Source organism: Macadamia integrifolia, chromosome 11 (assembly GCF_013358625.1).
Source record: "Macadamia integrifolia cultivar HAES 741 chromosome 11, SCU_Mint_v3, whole genome shotgun sequence".
NCBI classification, from domain to species: domain Eukaryota; kingdom Viridiplantae; phylum Streptophyta; class Magnoliopsida; order Proteales; family Proteaceae; genus Macadamia; species Macadamia integrifolia.
In genome coordinates this window covers 7,215,018-7,236,895 of record NC_056567.1, presented here as the reverse complement: position 1 = coordinate 7,236,895, position 21,878 = coordinate 7,215,018, and the positions used below count along the sequence as shown (strand labels likewise).

General features: G+C 38.3%; 2 protein-coding genes across 3 annotated transcripts; both read left to right on the top strand.

Moving 5' to 3' along the window:
* The first annotated feature begins 6,954 nt into the window (after positions 1–6,954).
* On the top strand, positions 6,955–7,828 carry LOC122094218 (nudix hydrolase 1). The gene is made up of 2 exons (XM_042664947.1): positions 6,955–7,175; positions 7,273–7,828. The coding sequence occupies exons 1-2, from the start codon at positions 7,040–7,042 to the stop codon at positions 7,575–7,577; spliced, it is 441 nt and encodes a 146-aa protein (XP_042520881.1). The 5' UTR covers positions 6,955–7,039; the 3' UTR covers positions 7,578–7,828.
* Positions 7,829–15,191: 7,363 nt separating this feature from the next.
* LOC122094092 (RHOMBOID-like protein 9, chloroplastic) lies at positions 15,192–21,878 on the top strand. 2 transcript variants are annotated; one of them, XM_042664750.1, is made up of 8 exons: positions 15,192–15,413; positions 15,852–16,486; positions 17,552–17,613; positions 17,686–17,768; positions 17,915–18,080; positions 19,695–19,865; positions 21,219–21,373; positions 21,535–21,878. In XM_042664750.1, exons 2-8 carry the CDS (start codon positions 15,856–15,858, stop codon positions 21,770–21,772), a joined length of 1,506 nt encoding a protein of 501 aa, XP_042520684.1. In that variant the 5' UTR covers positions 15,192–15,413; positions 15,852–15,855; the 3' UTR covers positions 21,773–21,878. The 2 variants fall into 2 exon arrangements, with proteins under 2 accessions (XP_042520684.1, XP_042520683.1); XM_042664749.1 differs by having other exon boundaries at positions 15,207–15,413; positions 17,552–17,768.

The window sequence follows — 21,878 nt, the reverse complement described above, 5'->3', positions numbered from 1 at the left end:
CTTCAATATATTTATTCCAACAATAATCAACCCCATCAAAAAGGATAGGAAGAGATTATTTTAACAAGTAGGGTATCTATACATTGCCCAAGGTAGAATGAAATCTTCCACACCAAGCCAATGGGAGTATGGGAGGGGTTGCTGCACAGTTCGTATACAGGATTGCCCACTTTAAAAAATGGAGAGAATTTGAGACGGCACAGGATAGAGAGGAAATTTGGCTATGGAAAAAAAAAATTCCATTTCTTTGGCTGCCACAGGGGTTGGCTACAACTTGGGCAGCAGCTAAATTTTGTCCATGTGAGATAAATTTTGGCTGCCAGCAGGACTTGGGTAGCAGCCAAAATTGAATACTTTATTTGGAAAGTAGGGAACCTTAGAATGGTTGGGAAAACAATGGATCAGAATATTCTATGTTTGCTAATTAGATAAGGGAACAGTAACACATATTTAATAGTAAAGAATAATAAAACATTAAACAGCCCATGTTAATTTATTAATTGCACAAAATCTAAGCAATTGCGAAGTTTAGTTGAAGATAATTGTGTGTTGCACTAATCCAAATGGTTACAAACCCACTAGTCTAATCCCAAATGGTTACAAACCCATTGGTCTATGGACCCTTGGAGTCCCCAGTTGGTGGCTTGGTGCCACAAGTTTCACAAGTCATTGATTAGTTAATCAAAATCCATGACCACCAGGTCTGTTGCTGCTGATTTCTGATATGATGCCTCTATCCCCTAGAGCTAGAGAATGGAAAACAAAAGGTATGGTTGAGGGCTGACATAATTGGGGTGAGTTGTTCTTGTGGGGTGAGTTGTTCTTGTAGGGTTTATGATGTAAAAAATGAGGGCATCATGCTAGCATGAGAAGAGAATGAGATCCAAGACATTTACAAATCAAATTTGATTTATTTTTCACATAATAGGAAAGATGTATCTTGCTACTTTGAGTACAATGGTTTCACTATTTTTGTAATGTTTCCAATTTCTTTTGCTTAGGCTTAGATAACTGAGTCTATAGAACAATATTTGAAATGATCCACCATCATTTTCTCTTTTGTCAAGACTTGTTTAATCATTTCAATCATTTCCTATTTTGTCAAGACTTCTTGTTTAATCTTTTTTGCATTTTTTTGGTTGGGTGAGTGTGGTAGGTCTATAATTGTCTAAATCTATGCAAAGGGGAAACAAACTTAAAGGGTCTTAAGGTGACAAAGATTGGTGCATTCATGCATAAATTTGTGCATAACAATTAAAAAAAAAAAAAAAAAAAACCTATAGGGGCGGTAATAAAAACTGCGACTAAAAACTAATGAATATATCTTTAGTGACGGAAAATATTTGGCTGCTACCCGGGTTGCAGCCAAGTAGCTGCTACCCGGGTTGCAGCCAAGTAGCTGCAACCCCCAACTGGCAGCCAAAGAAATGGAATATTCACTTCCCCCCTAGGGTTCACAAATACCCTCCTAGGTTATAGTATTTTCCAAATGCCTTTTTAGATTCCATTTCTTTGGCTGCCACAAGGGTTGCAGGTACTTACAACCCGGGCAACAGCTAAATTTCACCCTTTAGTGGCGGTAAACGATCCGCCCCAATATACGCCTTTAGTGGCGGTATGTATTCTGCCCCAAATGACATTATTATTAGCGGCGGAACAAATCCACCTCATAAGATATAGTTTTATACACTTTTAAATACGGTTATTATATATTAGCAAGAAAAATTATCTGCCCCTAAAGGGTACATCTGTAGTGGCAGATTATATAAGTGCCCCTAAAAACCTTTTTTACATGCAGGCGCAAAAAACAGCCCCTAAGCAATAGCGACGCCACATTTAATGATGGCTATCTGATGGTTTTTATAGTTTTAACAGTAGAAAAAAAAAATTGGGGGCCTGAAAGACCTTTTTTTTGTGTAGTGGGGTCAGTCTCAATCAAATACAGATTCAATGGATTAACCACTAAAAAAAAAATTGTTATTTCAAATCATTTTGCCCTTATACCTTACCAATGAATCAGTATTAGATTAGCCTAAATCAAGAATGATCCATATCGATGTTAAATTGAGACTGATCTGAGTATTAAAACCTTGTCTGTGTTTCAAATCTATAAGAGTTTTATTCTGAAATGTTGACATTCTGATTCTGAATATTTAATCTCCATCTGTAACCTTTAATATGTTTTCCCACAACAAGTCCTTTTTCATATCCTCAATAAGTTATCCACTCCTGCTCGGTTAGAGCGAGCTAGTCCATCCCTCCCGCTAGAGCCACTCCCTTTCTACGAAGGTGGAGCCAAGATTACAAAGTCATTTTCTATTATCAATTACGAGTAGAAAGACTTGGTCTTGTTAGTGCAACTTGATATTGGATTCTTTTTTCTTTGGTGAAAAAAAATGTGCTCCATGGTAGTGTCATAACCCCAGGACAAGCCCTCGTATGGCCAGCAGCACTTCCGCAGGACCATTAGGCAATAGTGGGTATGCCAAGACTCGAACCCACAACCAGCCGACTCGAGTGGTGATGGGTTGAGGGCATTTTCACCTATAATTTGTATATTAAGGGGAATTTACTATCACTCCCTTACAATTGGCCTATATTTACTAAAACTCTCCTACCTTTTACCTTTTTACTGATACTCCCCTACTTTTTTTTTTTTTCCATCTCTTTCTCCCTTGCTCTTTTTAAATAACCAAATTACCCTTCCTTTTCACTTATAACCTATTACACTTTTTTTTTTCAAATTAATTGTTCAAAATATGGTTTGAACCAAACCACTAACAAGTTTTGTCTCATCCAATCATCAAGGATATTAACATAGTTGGTGTGTCCTTACGGATGTTTTTTAATTTTGTTATTTCATCTCATCCAATCATTAGGGAAGTTGTTTATTTATTATTATTATTATAAATAAATAATAAAAAGTGGATAACAGTCCAAAGCAACTTTATAACATTAGAAGAGGAAATTAACCCAAGAAATTGAAACATATGATAACTAAAACAGCAAGTAAGAGCCAAAGAAAAAGAAAGGAATGAAACAGCAGGTAACACAATCTCAAGCCGATGGCCGACCCTGAAATTGCTTGGAACAAACCTACTTCTTACTATAAGATCTAGCATATAGCATTTCGAAACATTTCCACATCAAAATGCCTATAAAACCCAATCTTGGAGCTATCGATCTATTTATGTGACCATCAAGTTCAGGACATCACATAATCCCACAAGCATCGGCGATGCTAATGCCTAGGCCTGCAACCTGCTATGCTTGTGGCAAATGATCCTACAGATGAGGTGGAAATCCATAAAAAAAAAAAAGGAGTAAATGCATAGATTTTAATTGGAACAAAATTTTAGACCTAAATTTTGATGTCCCCCCCCTAAATATAAGAGTTAACTCATTAAAAAAATATATTATACTAAAAATGACAAAAAAAAAGATGTAAGGATATACTGAACGAGTATCTGGTAACGTACATGTAAGCATGACGATGGACGATTCGGGGAAATTGAATTTGTGTACTTCTTGCAGCTGTGGGCAGAAAGGGGAGGCCTAGGAGGAGCATGGTTGTACAGGAAAGGAACCAGAGCCAGAGCCAGTGCCAATGCCGGTGCCCGTGGCATAGGGGCATGATGGTAATCATAGGAATGGTGGGGAGGAGGAGGGAGGCTGCGGGGATCTATGATGTGGGTTATGGCTTGGCACAGAGCGCATCTTATCACTTGGGCTCCCGGTGGGAGTAGCAATGGTGTTTGGCAATTGGAGCAGTTCACAAGCAAATGCATCTTCACTACCTATGAACGAATCAATGAATCTCGGACACAGAACACAGAGAGAAAGAGAGAAAATCAATTTGAAAATCAAAGAAAAGACTGAAATCAGAGAAGAAGAAGATGAGTTCTGGGCAAATGGAGGTGTGTTTAAATAATTCCCTTCATTACTAATTATGCATTTCACATAATACAATTATCTTGTCATAAGAAGGTTCTTGGTAGCTTCTTAGAAGACATAAGGAGGTTCTTGGTAGCTTCTTAGAAGACAGTTAAAGCCTCAAAGAAATTACTGTAAGGAAATTTCTATGACCCATTTGTTCATCGAATCTACGTTCTAGTTGAGCTGGAAAGGTAAAAGGGGACAATGTACAGAGAAATAGCAACTGTTTACCTCTCCTTTTTCAGTTGGAAATGTTTGAGTTGTTCAAACTCGAGAGTCCATTGGCCCAAACCAGTGTATGATCATCGAGGGGAATCAATTTCAGGAATGGGTGAATGAATGTCTTTGTTGGGCATACTTTGATAATGTAGAAATAAAGTTTTGATTTATTTTTTCTTAGAACTCCTGTTGAAACATTTGGATAATGTTTTAGCCATCCAGTGAGGCTTGTACTGATATTTAACATGAGAGTTTAACATTTAAAGGGCAGTTGGAACCTCTGTTAGTTAAAACGGGAACGGCAAAAAAACATTATTCGGTACGGGCATGTTTTAAACGGATCAAAACGTGAACGGGACGGTCAAAAATACGGTCAAATACGGTAAAAACGGGAAAAAATAAAAAACGGACGTTACGTGTTTTAAACGTTTATATTTAAATAATACGGTGTCAAAAAAACGGCAATATATAGACATAAATTGGCATAATAATTCTCTAAATACCTAGATAACAATAAAAAAAAATAGCCCCGTTTTAAACGTTTATATTTTTCAAAATCCGTTTTTTTACTGTCAAAAAAACGGGACGGCGTTTAAAACGGCAAAAAAACTTTCAATAGCCCCGTTCCCGTTTTTTACCGAATTTCTGTGAAAAATTCGGCAAACGGCGTTTAAAATGGTAAAAAAACGGGACGCCGTTTTAAACGCGTTTTAAACGCGAATAAACTAACTAGGGTTGGAACTGCAGATGTTGCCTTAAGAGCTCGACATGGCTATCACAGGTAACGCCAAATATCCCAGGCTTGATGTGAATGCATTTAACCCATAACATTTCATTATGTTTCTAAGCAATTTCAATTACAATTTTTAATTCACGGTGCTATCAGAATCTTTGTTATTTTATTTTTTTTCTAGTTCATTTGTTTTCTTTCTATTTTTGCTTCTATTGTCATAGAGGATATCGTAGGTGCGTTCGGGTAGTGATTGACTAATGAGATCAGGGCACCCTTATTGTCAATGAGATTTGATAGCCAATAATTGATAAGATTGCACTAGAGACTAACAGACACGAGTCAATGCTCATAGACCTGACCAAAGGGATCACCATCGGTTGGGAGCTCAAGCCAAGGCTAAGTAGATCTGATCAAAAGGACCACACTCGATTAGGGGCTCAGGCCAAGGTCGAGTAGACAGAAAAAAGGAAGGGGAGGGGGGAGAGGAAAAGAAAGAAAGACAGGCGTTGTTACTCCCTTTGGAAGGACTTCACAGAGGCAATAAGGGGCTTCTGACACGCTCAAATTAGCCGCACAGTAAGTCATGGACAGTGTTGGTGTATGATGTCTTGTATTATGTCGCAGCTTAATCCAGGGAGTCCTGGTGTAACACCTAGACAAGCAGGACGACGGTCCTGCTAGCCGGTTAGCGGGCCGTGGGGGTTGCAAGGGGGGCAGGGGGGGCGCAGCCCCTCGCTCGAATTTTTTACTTGAGGGCAATTGTGTACTTTCTGGATTAGGGTTTTTTTCACTATATATTTGTAGCAAGGGTTTCTTTCTTTGGAATGCAAGCAATACTGAAAGGTGTGAGGACGAGCGTTGTAACCCTATTCTCCATTGATAGTGAAGCAGGATCTCATCTCACCGGGGACGTAGGCAACCTTGCTGAATCTCATAAAATCTGTGTGCATTGTTTGTTCTGTTTTTCCATTATCTTCTGCATCGTTTTAGGGTTGCGTTTCTATAGGATACGTGGCACCCAACTAGAAGGGATATCCAGAATAGATATCCAAAACACCACGTCTAATCACGAACTTTGGATATTGGGATTGCGAGGAGACTTGAGTCCTCTTCAGGTAGTAGAGATGTACTAGGACTCTATCTACCTAAAAGGGAGATAATACCCGAAAAAGGAATATTCCCCACAGAGGAAGAAAAACGTGAAGGATGAAGTCTCCAAAATCTCCCAAAGCTCGTAAAGAGTAGAAAAGACATCTCCTAGTAGGACTCTACAGGGGATAATCATATAAGAAGAAACTTGGAAGACAGAACCAGGTAAGTTCACTCATTCGCCATTACTCTCTGAAGACTATTGCATAAGTTTCTAACTTGGGCGTCGGAGAACTAATCCAGAGGCACCTCTGAGTCTCTACCTTCTTTGATCTTTTAGGATCGACGTTCAACCTTCTACAGATTCTCAACCGCAATAGACATCATGAAATTGTTATCTAAGAAAAAAGAATTGAAGGCTATCAACAATGTCCTTCCCATCAATTCTCTAGTGGTGAATATGCTAAATTGGTGGGAAGGTTGGGCATGATCGTAAAGAGTTCTGACCAAGACAATGAGGTAGGTGTTTGTCCTCAACCCTAGTCCAACCTGACCCCTGACTCAAGGCAAAATATTCCTAGCCTTCATTTGCCCTCAGGGCCAAGATATCTTAGCATAGGCCATGTTTAAGCTTTGAGTGCACAGGCAAGCACGAGCTAACAAGGCCAAACTTGCACCCTACTTTACACCAAGGATAATACATTTTCCTGCAAAGATCATCACATCAACATCTCTTCATCCATTTCCGTTGTCAATGTATCCTATCAACTCCCATTCTCTGAAGATTAGAAAGATCCCAAACGAAGACACATCATTGGCCAATAAAGAAAAAGTCTCTTAGTAAACGAGTCAACGCTCTAAGACGTGCACTCGAAGAAACCCAGGCAGCTCAGTTGGCAAATACCAACATTTCACAAGAACTTTTGTGGGGGCCTATTTAAGGAAAAAGAAAAGAGAGTGGGGAAGAAACCAATGAAGAATTGACATCTGTTCACTGTCAATACAATATTAACTAGGGCACGCTAAAGCTCGAAAGACGGAAAGAGGTAAAGCTGCTTCTCAATGGAAGGCAACGCCCCGGTGCCAAGAGTGGCGGTCGTTGTGTTCGTGATTAATGGGAAAAGCGTCCTGTTGGGGAAGCGGCGCGCCACCATCGGCGACTCTTGCTTCGCTCTCCCTGGCGGCCACCTTGAGTTTGGTTAGATCAAATAAATCAGATAGATTTGTTGATCAGACGGTGCAGATTTGTAGCTAATTTCTGTTTTTTTTTTTTTTTTTTCCCTATCTTTTTACAGGGGAGAGCTTTGAGGAGTGTGCGGCGAGAGAGGTGAAGGAGGAGACGGGTATAGACATTGAGAAGATTGAGTTCTTAACGGTCACCAACAATGTCTTCTTGAAGGAACCTAAGCCCTCGCATTACGTTACCATATTCGAGAGGGCTGTGTTGAAAGATACCCAGCAGTTGCCCCAGAACATGGAGCCCACCAAGTGTCACGGTTGGGATTGGTACGATTGGAATCACCTCCCTGAGCCTCTCTTTGGGCCTTTGGAGACCATGGTTAAGAGTGGCTTCAATCCTTTCCCGCTCAGTGAAACCTGATGGAACAACTATGCAAGAGAAATACACCTTCAACGCTTTCAGCTACTGTGGTCACTGGTCAGGATTGCTCTGCTTTCCTTTCGATCTTTTGTGTGCCTCTCCAAATTCTGGTGTGTATTAAGCTCTAATTACAAAAAGGAAACCCTTTTATACAAAAAAAAAAAAAAAATTAAAGCTTTATTAGCCGTTTGATCAGTATCTCCATGTTGCTCAGTAACTGGAAAAGAAATAGCGAAAGAAAGATTCCATAATCCATATTACTTTTGCAGAGGCTGCTGCTATTTTTGCATTCCAGCTAATTTCTCGCTTAAGAATCCCCAGCTCTTCATATTCACATTAAAACTTAAAAAAAATATTCTCCGTGCACCTGATTTCTCTTCAACCAAATGATTTGAGCACTGATTGAAATAGAAGATTTTTTTTTTTTGGTACAATATAGAAGATATTTTCAAAACCATGGAATATGAGGGATAGGATTCTTGCCCATAGGGCCTTGGGACCATGGTTTCAAGTACCGGTCTGGTATCGGTTGTATTGATTGTATCAAATTGGTATTGACTCAGACTGATTTCCGATCTCTGACCGATTTAGATTGGTTATCCAGATTGGTTCAGGGATAAAATAGTAAAAAATTAGTATATTTTTTTATAAAAAGCAGGGGTAAAATCGATCGATATCCACCAATTCGATCTGGATCAATATCGCATCAGTATAGGCAGAGACCGATATCAATATCGTCAAATCCTTGCTTGGGACCGGAGAGTGATTCTAGGGTTGGATGACCTAGGGATGCGTGTCCGGATCCTTCTAGCTTTCAGATCACTTTCTAGTAGTTGGGCTCTATGAAGAGGAGCCAAATATCGGTGGGAGACTGGGAGTTAATGATGAACCCACACTCTAATCATAAAGTCATATAAACTATGATATAAATTATGATGAAGAGACTAGAGGCATAGTTTTCAAGATTGGAATCGGACAAAACAGATATAGATCCTAGCCTAGATCATCTGCTTCGATCATCATTAAGAAGTCAACTTTTTACCTTATTACCCTTCGCCCTTGTTGATCCAATGATATGGTATCGGCCAAAAATTAAGATTCAACATTGTTGATACTAATCCCACCAATTAGGTTGATCCAATCCGATTCCTCAAACCATGGTGTAGAGGTGAAGTGAACGATAGAGGATTTGAAGTTTATGGTGTTTTCAAAAAAATTGGCTTTCGAATGTTTTCCTTTCAACAAGATATGATCTTTTGGAAGTTGCTTTGGTAAGGCCTCTTTTGTGTGAGACTAAAAGGTAAGGACATTAATTGGTTCAATTCATGGTTTAAAGTATCAGTCCGTATCGTTTCGTATCGTATCGATCGATATGTATCCGTATCGGTCCTCACCCATATGATACTGACCAATACGATACATGAAATTTTTAAAACCCTTTTGTATCGATACATATCTTACGATACACACCGATAAGCACCGATACACCACCAATACCCACCAATACTCATCAATACGTACCGATACTCTATGAAAAATTCAAAATTGAAGTGAAATGTACGTTTCGATATGTATCGGTGTGTATCAGTATGTATCGATCGATACACACCAATACGGTCATAAAATGGCCAAAATGGGTAATTTTTTAGAAAAACACAATTTTTGGAGGTGTTTTTGTTCCAAAGTTGCTGCCAACCATTTTTCTCTCTAACTAAAGTGGAAATCAAGGTTGGGAACAAGGATTTTACATTTATGGGACAACTACAAACCTTGGATTCTTAGTGCGATACCCTCAATTTATTGTTTATGCATAATACATGTTATATATAACTTTTTTTAATTATTTTTTTATGCAAAATTATATAAAAAAAGTGTTTCCTATCCATTTATGTGCGTATCTTTCGCGTATCTCCGATACGATACGATACGATACCTTCCGATACATATCTTAATTTTGGCCGATCGATACGACAATCGATACCGATACTTTAATCCTTGGTTCAATTTCAATACAAACGGCTTAATTTGGCTCAGCGTAAGAATTTTTACGTAAAACTAAAATCCTTCAACAAGATATGATTTTTCGGAAGTTGCTTTGGTAAGGCCTTTTTTGAGTGAGACTAAAAAGTAAGGACATTAATTGGTTCAATCTCAATATAAATGGTTCAATTCGGTTCGATGAAAGAATTTTTAAGTAAAACCAAAATTGAGTCTTGCTTAATGAGTAATTATTGTTGTAACTCGACAGTCATTGAGAGGGGGGTGAATCAATTAGTCCAATTTCGATCTCCAAAAATCTGTCCGATATCTGGCCAAGAAAAACCTGATATACCTGTTCCTGTTTGCACACAGTCGTATGCACACTCAGCCTCTCATAGGCACTTCCAAATGTGCACACCCATTCCACATTCCACGCATTTCAATATAAAATGCAAACGAGCACCACAACACAGGGTTTTTACGAGGTTCGACAATTTGCCTACATCTCCGGAGTAGTGCCTGTAAAGGCTTCGTACCTACTCAATACACTACTTTTGACTGCACCCATAGTCGGAAGCACCCACACCCAATTTTCTAAAGCCGAAGCTGAGATGGCACTCGCAGTGCCGATACAATGTGTAGCACCCACTCCCAATGCTTAGTACCCACTAAGCACTCAATAAATAATACAATCAAATTGGGCTTATATCAATGCCCTACAGTCAAGCTCTTCCTAGCATATACATCCACAACTAGCTAGCATGCTTGCAGTTCATCCACAACTAACCTAGCATGTATACATTCATCCACAACTAACCCTAATATACATACATGTATATAATGTAAATCAAAGGTTAGAGAATCTCACAATCGATTGCCTGGGATGACTGGAAACTTGTACTGACAAGCTTGGTGCTTACACATTCTCTCTCCTTGGCTTCTTACTCTTCAAAGCAAACACATCCTTGTTTTCTTCTCTTGTTCCTTGGCTTTGAGTTAATGTATCATTAACACACCTCAACCACCTCTTTTACCTCCTTTAATGGCCTAATAACATTTATCATCAAGTATTCATGTTCATTCAAAGACCAACAAAGAGGGAGAAGCTTCTTTTGCCAAAACCGTAGCTTTTCTTTAGTCAAAACTCATTTTTCTTGCTTCCATGGTTTAGGGCTTGAAAAAACGAAGAAGCTGCAACTTGGTTCACCCAAATCAGAGTTAAAACGAGGGAGATATGACCATTTGAAATTGAGCAATGAGGTAGCCTAAAATGGAATCTTCGTAGGAGTGGCATAGGCTACACTGGCGGCCGCACGCGCAACAGGGGCGCAAATCTGGCCGTAGATCTCATCAAGGAGAATCTCTTAATCTAAACCGTCTGATTAAAATAACGGATAGTAAATCTCAACCACAAGATTTGAATAAGATAGTCAACTAATGATGCCATGCTGACGTCAACGGTTAGCTTGCACTTTTTGTTGTCGATCTTTGATTTGTTGCTTTTCCAGATTTTAAGGGAGCTTGTCTCCCACTCACACAAGTGAAAGGCTTATCGACCATTGGATCCGAATCCTCCATGATGGCATTAATCAGATCTTATGAGATCCTTAAGATCAGAATCTTTTTTATATCTTCTACGCACGCACGAAACACCACAACATACTTTGATAAGGTGTAGCGCCAGTGCATCAAGGATTATGCACCTAACCAATCATATCCTACGCACAAGCATCTATCTCATCCATGTCAGTTCAAAATCTCAGCAGCCTTTGGATGGGCATTAAGACTACATGGTCGAATCTAGACCATCCATTTCACTTCCCTTTACTCCTCTTTATTACAATCAAGCCCCTGCCTCCATATATTTCAGTGTTTAAAGACCCCTTGCAACTCAGATCTTTAAAATCTTGAAATTATACAAAACCCTTTAAATTTCAAAAATAAATTCCAAAAAATCCACCCAACACCGAGAGCAACTAATGGATTTTCGGTTTGGATTTTCGAACCGATTTTACGGAAATACTTATGAATTTTTCATACGATATCCGATTGAGATGAAACAAAGTGCGTTGGAACCGTAACTGGATGCTCTACGACTTTCCAGAAGACTCAATCATCAGACTCATTCATATAAAAAGACCAACATACCCCTAGACCTTTCCAATGATGTATCTTTCTCATACGGAATCGGAACGCGATGAAATTAGAACCGTTGGAAAGATTGGATTTTTGTCGTATTGTTACATGGAGAACACTTCCTTTAAAAAATTCATCTTCAATGCCAAAATTGCCCTCGACTGCCACAAATACTGTAACTTCTTCATACGGTATCAGAATGCGACAAAATCAGATGCACTGGACTAGATAAATTACAATATATATTTTTTATGAAGAAACGATCTTTCAAAAATATCATTTTCACTGCCTAAAATTCCCCCAATAGTAAATAGACCAATTTTGCCAGTTTTGACCCAGAAACCCGCACCACATACTAAGGATGTATCAAACCATTCCATGCATACTAAGTAGTTCTGTTATCTCATTGATGACACTAGACACTGTCATATCATCATTTTCATCCATATCACCCAAACTGGCCACATCATCATCGCCACATGACCGAGTTGCTAACAAGGACAACCATAAAACAAAAAATATTAGGTAAGAAAATGACTTATCTTCGTGTGTGTGTATGTGTGTGTGAGTGTGTGTGTGTGTGTGTGTGTGTGTGTGTGTGTGAGAGAGAGAGAGAGAGAGAGAGAGAGAGAGAGAGAGAGAGAGAGAGAGTGACTTACCTTTATGATACAGCCTGCAACAAAAAACTTCGAGTGAAACCTTGGTGATGGTAAGCTCAAATTGTGAGATCTCACTACATCAAAAAACGCCTCTACAAAATGAGAGAAAAATCAGTTGTGTGTGTGTGTGTGTGTGTGTGTGAGAGAGAGAGAGAGAGAGAGAGAGAGAGAGAGAGAAAGAGACTGTTGGCTACCTCTCACCTTGGCGACGGTAGATCGTCTCTCCATCTGGAAGCTTGAAGTAGTTCAATTATAGGATTAAAGCTTCAATGACATAAAGTCTTATCTATCTTTGGCCTTTCCAAGTGAAAAGAAGGGTCATAAGTTTTTGATGGTCCAATTTAGGGATTGTTATATTTTGAGTTCAATTTACTCATTTATCCCTCTTCACTTAAGTCGAGTCTATTATTTATGTGCTTTTTGTTCAGAATAGATTCTGAACAATAAAAGCAAGGTTTTCACTCACCAAAAAAGGGACTCCATTGTATAAAATGTGTCTGGTTCATTAAAATATAATATAATATAATATAAAAAGAAGAAGAAAAATGAACTAGGCATATCATACAACTTTCACCCTATTTCTATTCCAAATAACAGAAAAATACAAGAATTGATTTTTCAGAACGTTGCCATATAGAGCCTAAATCTCGTATGAGATTGAACTCTGTTATATGTTTTATTTTTTTTTTCAAGCAATTTAGTTTAGTTTTAGCACAAAAAAATGTTTAATTTCCAAAATTGAATTATATATTCCATTTCTAGTGCTTTTAATTCTCAGATAATAAAAAAAGGGGGCAAAAATTTGTTGAGTAGATAGATTGTGATAATTTGGGGAATCTATCCATAAAATATGAACCCCTATTTCACATTTACAACATAAAAACATGTTTTCAGTGTAGGAGAGCACCCTTACGCCAAGACACATGGGGTGTAAATGACCACCACATCTGTCTTGGTCGACGATCGAGAATGCACTCTCATTGGCTAGGGTGTTGGCATAGGGCCACGTTCTCCTATAGAAAACATTTCTCCTTAAAATATGGGAAAAGGTTGTGTATACTGGCGGTATACCCAAATCTGTATCTATCTCTCTCTTTCTCCCTTGGAAAAGTCCTCAACCCCCCTACCCAATCCTAGCCCTCTCATTGATTGAGCCACTAGCTCCAAGATAGCCGATGGCATACCTAACCTCCTCCATCCATCGTGGAAATCTTTCCCCTTAAATTTGGCACCTCTTATGTTTCTTAACTGCAATGAGAATATTTATATTTACCAAAAAACAAAAAAAAGATTGAGAATATATATAAGAAAATGGGAAGACACGACGAACCAATGGGAAGACATGCATACAATTTCGACATTTCCTACACCAATATGACAGTTTTTTTTTTTGGTAAAAGACAGTTATTTTTCCCATAAAGGAAAAACAATAGTACAATAGAAATAGCCCCAAAAGAGATCAAATTCTAAATCTTATATGATTTTGACAAGTCGTCACCTATTTACCCTAGTTACGGATGGACTGAAGCTACATTTATGGTCAAATCTCATCAAAAGGATTTGAGGTCCCTCCCCAACTACTGGTAATGGGCCAAACAGGAGAACGCCAATGAGCCTTCTGTCTTGTTGGACCACGAACCGTACTTGGACCACAGCTTGCTGACAAAGCAAGAGCTCTATAATCTAAACAAACCGACTATAATGAGCCACCTTTGTTTAGAGGGGAGTTGGGATGAGAATGTCTAACTTCTAGGTCTCACATGTTGATAGGGTTAAGGCAAAATAAATAGAATTGGAAGAAACTAAGACTTTCCCAACCCAACCTTGTTTGGTTAGCACTAGCTATTGGAGAAAGGGAACATAGGACTAAATGAAGAGAGTCATTAATTGCAATGACTTCCCACTCCACAAAGTCCCACCAATTTGGTAGGACTTTGGAAGGGGATGGGGTGAAAGCCACCAGCAGACAGGAAAGCTTATCTCCCAATGTTGTCTAGAGTATTTTCCATCCCATTATATTCAAATACATGACTTTACCATGCTTTTGGGAAAATAAGTACAACTCTCTCTCCCCTTAAATCCCACCCCATCAAAACCCCCTAAACAAACGGGCCCTAAGGGATTAGAGCAACAAGGGAATTGGTATTTTGTACGAGAGGAATAGGAACCTTGCTAGTCTTTCGTTTCTTATGTTCAAACACAAGTGGACACGAAAAGACTTTGCTATCCCTTCACTGTGAGTTGAAGATGCTCTCATGTACCCTCCCATTGGCTTGCACTTTGGCTTAAGAGTCACAAGGAGAGCAAAGTTCTTTCTTCCTTTATATGAGAAGAAGAGCACTACCTGGTGGCATGACTTCTGCACCAACATCGGGCCAATGAACGGGCTGAGGTACAATAAGGAATGGGCATTTTGAATTGGAAAAAAGAACCATGGCAAAAGAAATGTCCAGACACAACCCCTGTTTTCATGGGCAATTTGTGTCTGGACATTTCCTACACTAGATCGGTAGGGCTGTTCCTCCCATATTGTATTTCATAGGGAAGGGGCGTCATTTTGCCCTTTCTATATTTGAGTGCAGGGATCACACGATCAAGTAATATTATTTTTCCCAATTAATGTTGTAGTATTGTTTTCCCTTCTAGGCCAAGTTTTTTTTCCTCTGTTTTTTGGGGTAAGCCCATCTTGGGCCACTGGAATCTTAGATCATATTAAATGGTCCTAAGTCAAACAATCTGAAGCAAAAGAACCTATTCCTAAATGGTCCTAAGTCCCAAACACTAAAGCTTGATGTGGGGAGAAAGCTCACGGTTGTCAGATTTAATTTAACATTGGCGGGACCAGAGCTTTACAGGTGGTAATTGCCAAATGGGCCAGCGTGGATAAGGTGGCATCTCTTGGATTTCCTGTCTGCCTCAACTGTTGATCTATCCATTATAATTGGAACTGCTCACACCCATTAATGGAAAGATGGAGCTCCTCATAATCTGTGTCTGCAAATCTGCCAGTGTTTGTTGGTTAAGGTGACCTGTGAGTTCTTCCTGTCTGGGTTTTGGTGTGGTATGTTAACTGAATTCCTTTACTCTTTCAAAACAAATCTGTGCAGCTTTTTTTGTATGCAACTTACTTCCATCCTCAAACAAAGAACTCAGATATGTGTAAATTTATTTGAACCTTTTTTGAATTTTTCTTTTATAAAGTGATTGATGTTATATATTGGGTTCCAGATTAAATACTTATCTGATACATTTAATAGTAATTACTCGTAAGTGATACCAATCTTTGCATTCATTCTGAATAGAGGCTGTTTGTATAAATGTCTACAAGAAGAATCCTTTAAAGAAGTTACTTTTTTCTCTACTGTTTTCCTCTGTAGAAAGCAAGCAAGCAAGCAGCTAAAAGATTAGTTGTTAAGTAAAGATGGGTTTTTTGAGCAACATATTGCAGTAAGTGTTGGATGGATAATAATTGTTAATACCATTTTGTTTTCACTTTCAGACACATGGCTGTAGTTACACTATGCTCTAAGATATTCTACAAAGATCGTGTTCTACCTACTCCCAAAGTAATAAAAGATGACAAAGCAGTCATTGGTGAGTCTGTTGCTAATCAAGAAGTTTGTAGGTGCTTCTCTTCTGTTTCTGGAGATGCAGGTAGCAGATTGCATTCTATATATTATGTGAATGATTTTTGTATGAAAGCAAAGGCAAGACTAGGAGGGGATAATACGTCTTACATGGTGGATGTCCGGAGGTTCATGCAACTTCAGACCAGTATTAAGCCTTCAGCTCTTCATAGGGCGTATAACATGGAAAGTGATCCTACTTCTGCTCGACAAAATGGTTCACAGAAAGGAAAATTGCACGACTTATCCTATCCATCAGAATCAAGTAACAGTGGGAGCCATCTGAAAATGTTAGACTCCTATTTTAGCAAGCTTCAACATGAAAAAAGTCAGCAGCAAACCACCTCCATGTGCTCGAGCGATTTCGATGCTGTTGTTCAAGAAAATAATAAGATAGACCCTGTGTCAAAGCTTCCCGACAACATGGAGTCACATGGGAAAAATGATCATTTCAATGCCGAAAAGGAACTTGGCTCTCTTGATATTTATATCCGCAAGCTTAACCGAGGTAAACGAATCTGGATCTTCTCTTGATGAGTACAGTTTTAGAAAGCTATGTTTTTTTTTGTTTTTTGTTTATGTATTGTTTTTTTTTTTATGTATCTCATAATTCCTATCTCTGGATTTGATTATTTTATGATGTTTTTTTCCATCTGTTTTTTATATAGTTCGATTTAATTATTCTTTTGCCAAAAAAAAAAAAGATTTCCATAGTCTGCTTTGCATACGTATGCATAGTCACAAATGAAAAGATTGTGTTTGCTTCTAGGTGAACATAATGCTGGTTAACTACATGAAATCTGTCCTTAATGCTTCTCAACCAAACAGATTAATTTTCTTGTTCATTGTCTGTTCAAGTGCTAAAAGTTCTGTCACCTCTCACTGGAAGAGCCTATTGTCCTAGATGTAAATGCGATAACTTATACTTCTATTTATTAAGTATTTTGATTGTGCTGTAATGTTTACCAAAAAAGATTGGGCTGTAGTGAAAAAAAAATATTGATTCCAATATACAACTCAGGACTGCTAAATAAGCTGGATTTCCCAGTTATCAACAACTTACAGTGCATTTGAAGGAAAAAAAAAAACTCTGTGAGTTAGAAGAGGGGGAAGCAATCCATTCTTTCTCATTCAGTTCAAAGCAAAGTACAAAAATCATTCAATGCCCAATTGAGTGCCAAAGCCAGTTTAGTTCTAATATTCTATAGAAGCCGTCTTGGATAAAGGACTGTTTGCAAGCTAAAGCCAATGTATTTTTCAAAGATGTTCTGTAATAACCAAACTTATGTAATTAGTCTTCCATACTTCTATGAGTGGAACAAGCTAACCTTTACTCAACAGTGTCATCACCAACAATATTTTCAGTCATGTTAACCAATGCTCTTGGTGATGTTACGTTGCAATGTATATTGCTAGCCAATTATAACTGACATCCATGCACCAGCCTAAGTATACTATTCCAGTGATGCAATGTAAATGCTTTAGATTAGTTCACCCACAAGGTTAAGTTTATCTGGTTTTTGTTTATTGTCATAATAAAAACATAGGGCTTTTAATTTCCTCCCCATTACAGAAGTGAACTCACAAAAGAATAGTACATCTAGTCCTGATGGTGAAGCGAATGAAAGGAATCTGGTAAGACCACTGTACCAAGACAACGAAAATGATGAAACAATTGAAAAGAGGAAACTGAACCCTGATATGCAGTTGGGAAGTAAGGATGATTGGAGTAATCCAGAGAATTCTCAAGGTCTGCTGCAATATGACGAGACCTCTGATCTGTATTTGATGTAAGCCATTCTTCCATTCTCTATTTGCCTGGCATCACTATGTTCTCATACATGACAGATTTGTTATATTATGACGTAGTCCGCAAGGTTCTTTTGCTCTCATATAATTTTTGCTGGCTGATGCTTTTACACTTTCTTGGTTCCAGAGGTATATTGGCTTCTATAAATATCGCAGTCTATATTTTTGAGATAGCAAGTCCTGTTCGGTATTCCGATGTGGAGCTTTTGTCACTTCCTTTACTATATGGGGCAAAGATAAATCAATTAATTCTGGTTGGAGAGTGGTGGAGGCTTGTGACACCGATGTTTCTGGTACAGGATTGAAGACTGGGTTCGTGTTTCTGTTTCTGATCTTTTTATTTGCAGTTTATCTCAGTTTAACACAATCAATTGCAAGCATTATGATGATTCCCTAGATTTTGTGGATAGTGAAGTAATTGTTGATTTTTGCAAGCATTATGTTTCTGTTGAAGACTATTTCATGAGTGTCCATGTCCTGGGAAAGTAACTACAACAATCATAACCTTATCCCAACCGAATGGGGTCGGCTACATGGATCCAATGTGGAAAAAAGAAAGTAGAGAAGCAAAAGAGAGGTTGAAAAGAAGAAACTTGGGGGATAATAGAAAAAGGTATAGCAATATAGAAAGACGCACCATGGAAACATCCTTATAGGGGGTCTACAACACGGGTCCTTGCCCTCCACAAAACTCTATCCAAAGTCATAATAGGGTCGAGCCCTACACTTTGCATATCATTTGGGACCGCTTCATTAATAGGCATCTTTGGTCTGTCCCTACCTTTTCTAGCTCCCTCCAAATGAATCAGGTCACTCTTCTTTACTGGGCCTCCACAGGTCTTCGTTGAACATGGCCATACCACCTCAATCGGCTCTCACAGAGTTTGTCTTGGATCGGTGCAACCCCCAAGTCATTTTTAATGCGCTCATTCCTTACCCTATCTCTTCTGGTCTTGCCGCACAGGCCTCTCAATATTCTCATCTCTGCAACACTCAGTTTATTCAAAGTACTCTTCTTGACTGCCCAACATTCCGCTCCGTACGTCATAGCTAGGCGAATTACTGTCTTGTAAAATTTTCACTTGAGTTTAATAGGTATTCTTTTGTCATATCACACTCCCGACGCACCTCGCCACTTCATCCACCCCACTTTAATCCTATGGGCAACATCATCCTCTATATCCCCCTCTTTGTCAATGATAGACCCCAGGTATGTAAAACAATCCCTCCGGGGTAATTCCTATTCCCCAAGCTTCACCACTTCCTCCCCTCCTCTAGATTGAATGAAGTGTGCATGTCCTGGGAAAGTATTCTACGAAAAGTAACATCACTTGTTTTGTGTAGGACTATTTGGAGGAGAGTAGCATCTAGTTATTTAAGATTTCTATGTTTTAGTTGAATGAGTAGTTCAAAGTGTCGAATTTCCATCTTTTCCCCCTTTACTATGTATTCAAAATGCCCTACAATCATAAGATATATTTTGTTAGTCAGTGCAGGACCTTCAGGTTGAGATATTGATTCAAATTGCTAGCCACGGATGGAGGAAAGATATTTATGTGTGATTGGAATGTTTTAGGGTAAAGGCAGTGATGCTTTATGCATTATTTAAAATTTTCACAGATTAAATATTCCAGTTGAGCAGTTTTCTCGCTTTATATTTGAATGCTAGTTCCTTCCATTGATGAAGTCAAGTTAGTATCTGTCCATGCCACTTTCTTCTTTCCTTACACAAAAATTTCCTTTGATATACTGATCATAACACTGGCGTAATTAAATTGAGCATCCAGCTACTTGGGTCACTAATTGATCGTTCTCAGTTAAGTTCCAGACACGATGCATTCTTTTGATATTTACTACATAGTTGTAATGTAGATTGTGCTTCTCCTCAAAAGATTTAATTTGTGCAGCATTCTGGATTTCTCCATGTTGCGCTTGGTTGCTGGGTACTTCTTACATTTGGGCCTCAAGTTTGCAGAGGATATGGCTCATTTACATTTTTCTTGATATATGTACTTGGAGGAATTTCTGGAAACGTGACAAGTTTCATGCACACACCAGAGCTAACTGTTGGTGGAACAGTAAGCAGCACCTACCCATTTTGTTGTTTTTTTCATTTTATTGGGTTGCAGAGCTGTGCAAAAAATTATACAATTTTTATGTCAACTATTCATGTACACTCCCTCTTTACAATCTACAACAGCCTGCTATAAAATAAGGTGCTTATTATCATGTACATTATTTAATCTTAGAATATTATCTGATCTTCCTGGATTTGTTTGAGTTGGCACTGACATTCAGTTGAAAGATTGGGTGTAGAAAAGAAGATGAGTGAATAAAAGAAATATTTTTCTCTATACACGCCTATAAACTTCGGGAGAAGTTTTAGTAGTCTGCTAGTATCTTTAAGCCTTCACAAATATCTATCCCAGAGATTATAGAATATAGAAGAAATTTTGTGGCCTAGTAGATCAGTGTTCCCATGCTCATGTGTCAAGTTTTAGCTAAAATGGAGTTGTCCGATGGCAAAATATAGCTTTAAAAATGCAATGAAAAAATATAATTTTTTTAAGAAATAAAATAGGCAACTAAATATACAAGTGAATATGATAATATGTGGGAAGGTTTGAATTTGAGTAAGTTGAGAAGTTCCCAAACCTAGACCATTTTCTAAGTACCCAGATATAGTAGTTTTTACCAAAAAAATAAACCATATATAGTAGAAATTTCTACATGACTTATGTGGAAAGCTTTGGTGCTGATGTCAGGATGTATCATACATCTTATAGGTGGTATTGCAGGAGAGGAAAAACTGTAGCCAAATAATATTTGGTTGTAGCTCATTGTAATGAAATCCTTTGATGTATAGTCAAACACTAGTTTGTCTCAAAATGGATTTCCACAACCGAGTCTTGTATTATGATGACGGTGCCCCTAGTATTATATTGATGTTGCACATCATAGATCAGTACTGCTCTATATGTTCTTACTTTCAGTCACCGACTGGTTTAATTGTGTAGATTATAGAACATAATCTCAATGTTGTATATCTATGTGTACCATACCATGCATGTTCAGATTATATTTAGCAGCAAGTGACGTGGAACTTGGAAAAAAAAATTCTATACTTCACACTTTCAACCAATGTGCACTAACTTGGATCCACATAACATGCTCATATGAAAATTCAAGAATTTGTTCCCAACCCGCTAGTATATGGACTGTGCTTCCATGCAAATTTGTTTTTCATTATAATGCGTATCAAACTCCAATTACCCTTGTTCAGTAGGATGTGTCATGGGTAGCTTGCATTTGCTCATGAGTGAAAGTGTCATGAAGGTTTTCTGCTGCCTGTGACAGTGGGTTGAAGATTATTCTTTACAGAGCAGTAATTGTTTCTAGCTTTACCATATGATATTGTTGCACCTTATCAGGGTCCAGCCTTTGCCATGATTGGGGCCTGGATGATCTATCGAATTCAAAACAAATACGCCATTGCAAAGGAGGGCACAGAAATTATGTTTCAGAAGGCAGTAATCGCAACTGCATTGAGCTTTGTCTTGAGCAATTTTGGGCCAATTGATGACTGGTTAGCTTTCTGCTTGTTTCAGTTTGAAAATTGTTGAAGAGAAAAACATTTAGGATTTTGAGATCTGAGATAGTCATTTGTGTATTCAAATGAGAATAAGAGATTGATTCGGTTAATGTGAAAATGCTATTTCTGATTGAAAAAAAAATCCTTTTCTCCAGGACACATTTTGGTGCAACTTGTGCAGGTATTGCATATGGCTTTTTCACATGCCCAACTCTCCAGCTGGATGAGGCATCTTCAAAGGGTGGTCAGGAAGAGGGAATTACACTCGTCAGACGATATGCCAATCCCTGTAAATCAGTAATTATTTTCATCATCTTCATTGTGGTCTTGAGCTCTTTGATTTTTGTTTTTGAACCTCCACTTGACACAGTGGAAGCCGACAGCCTTGTATAGAAAAGTATGATTACTAATAGTAGTCAGGTATCACAAATTGTGATGTAACAATATGAGCAACTCTAGATTGAAGTCAGCAATATGGAGAGTAATATGTTTTTAGTCA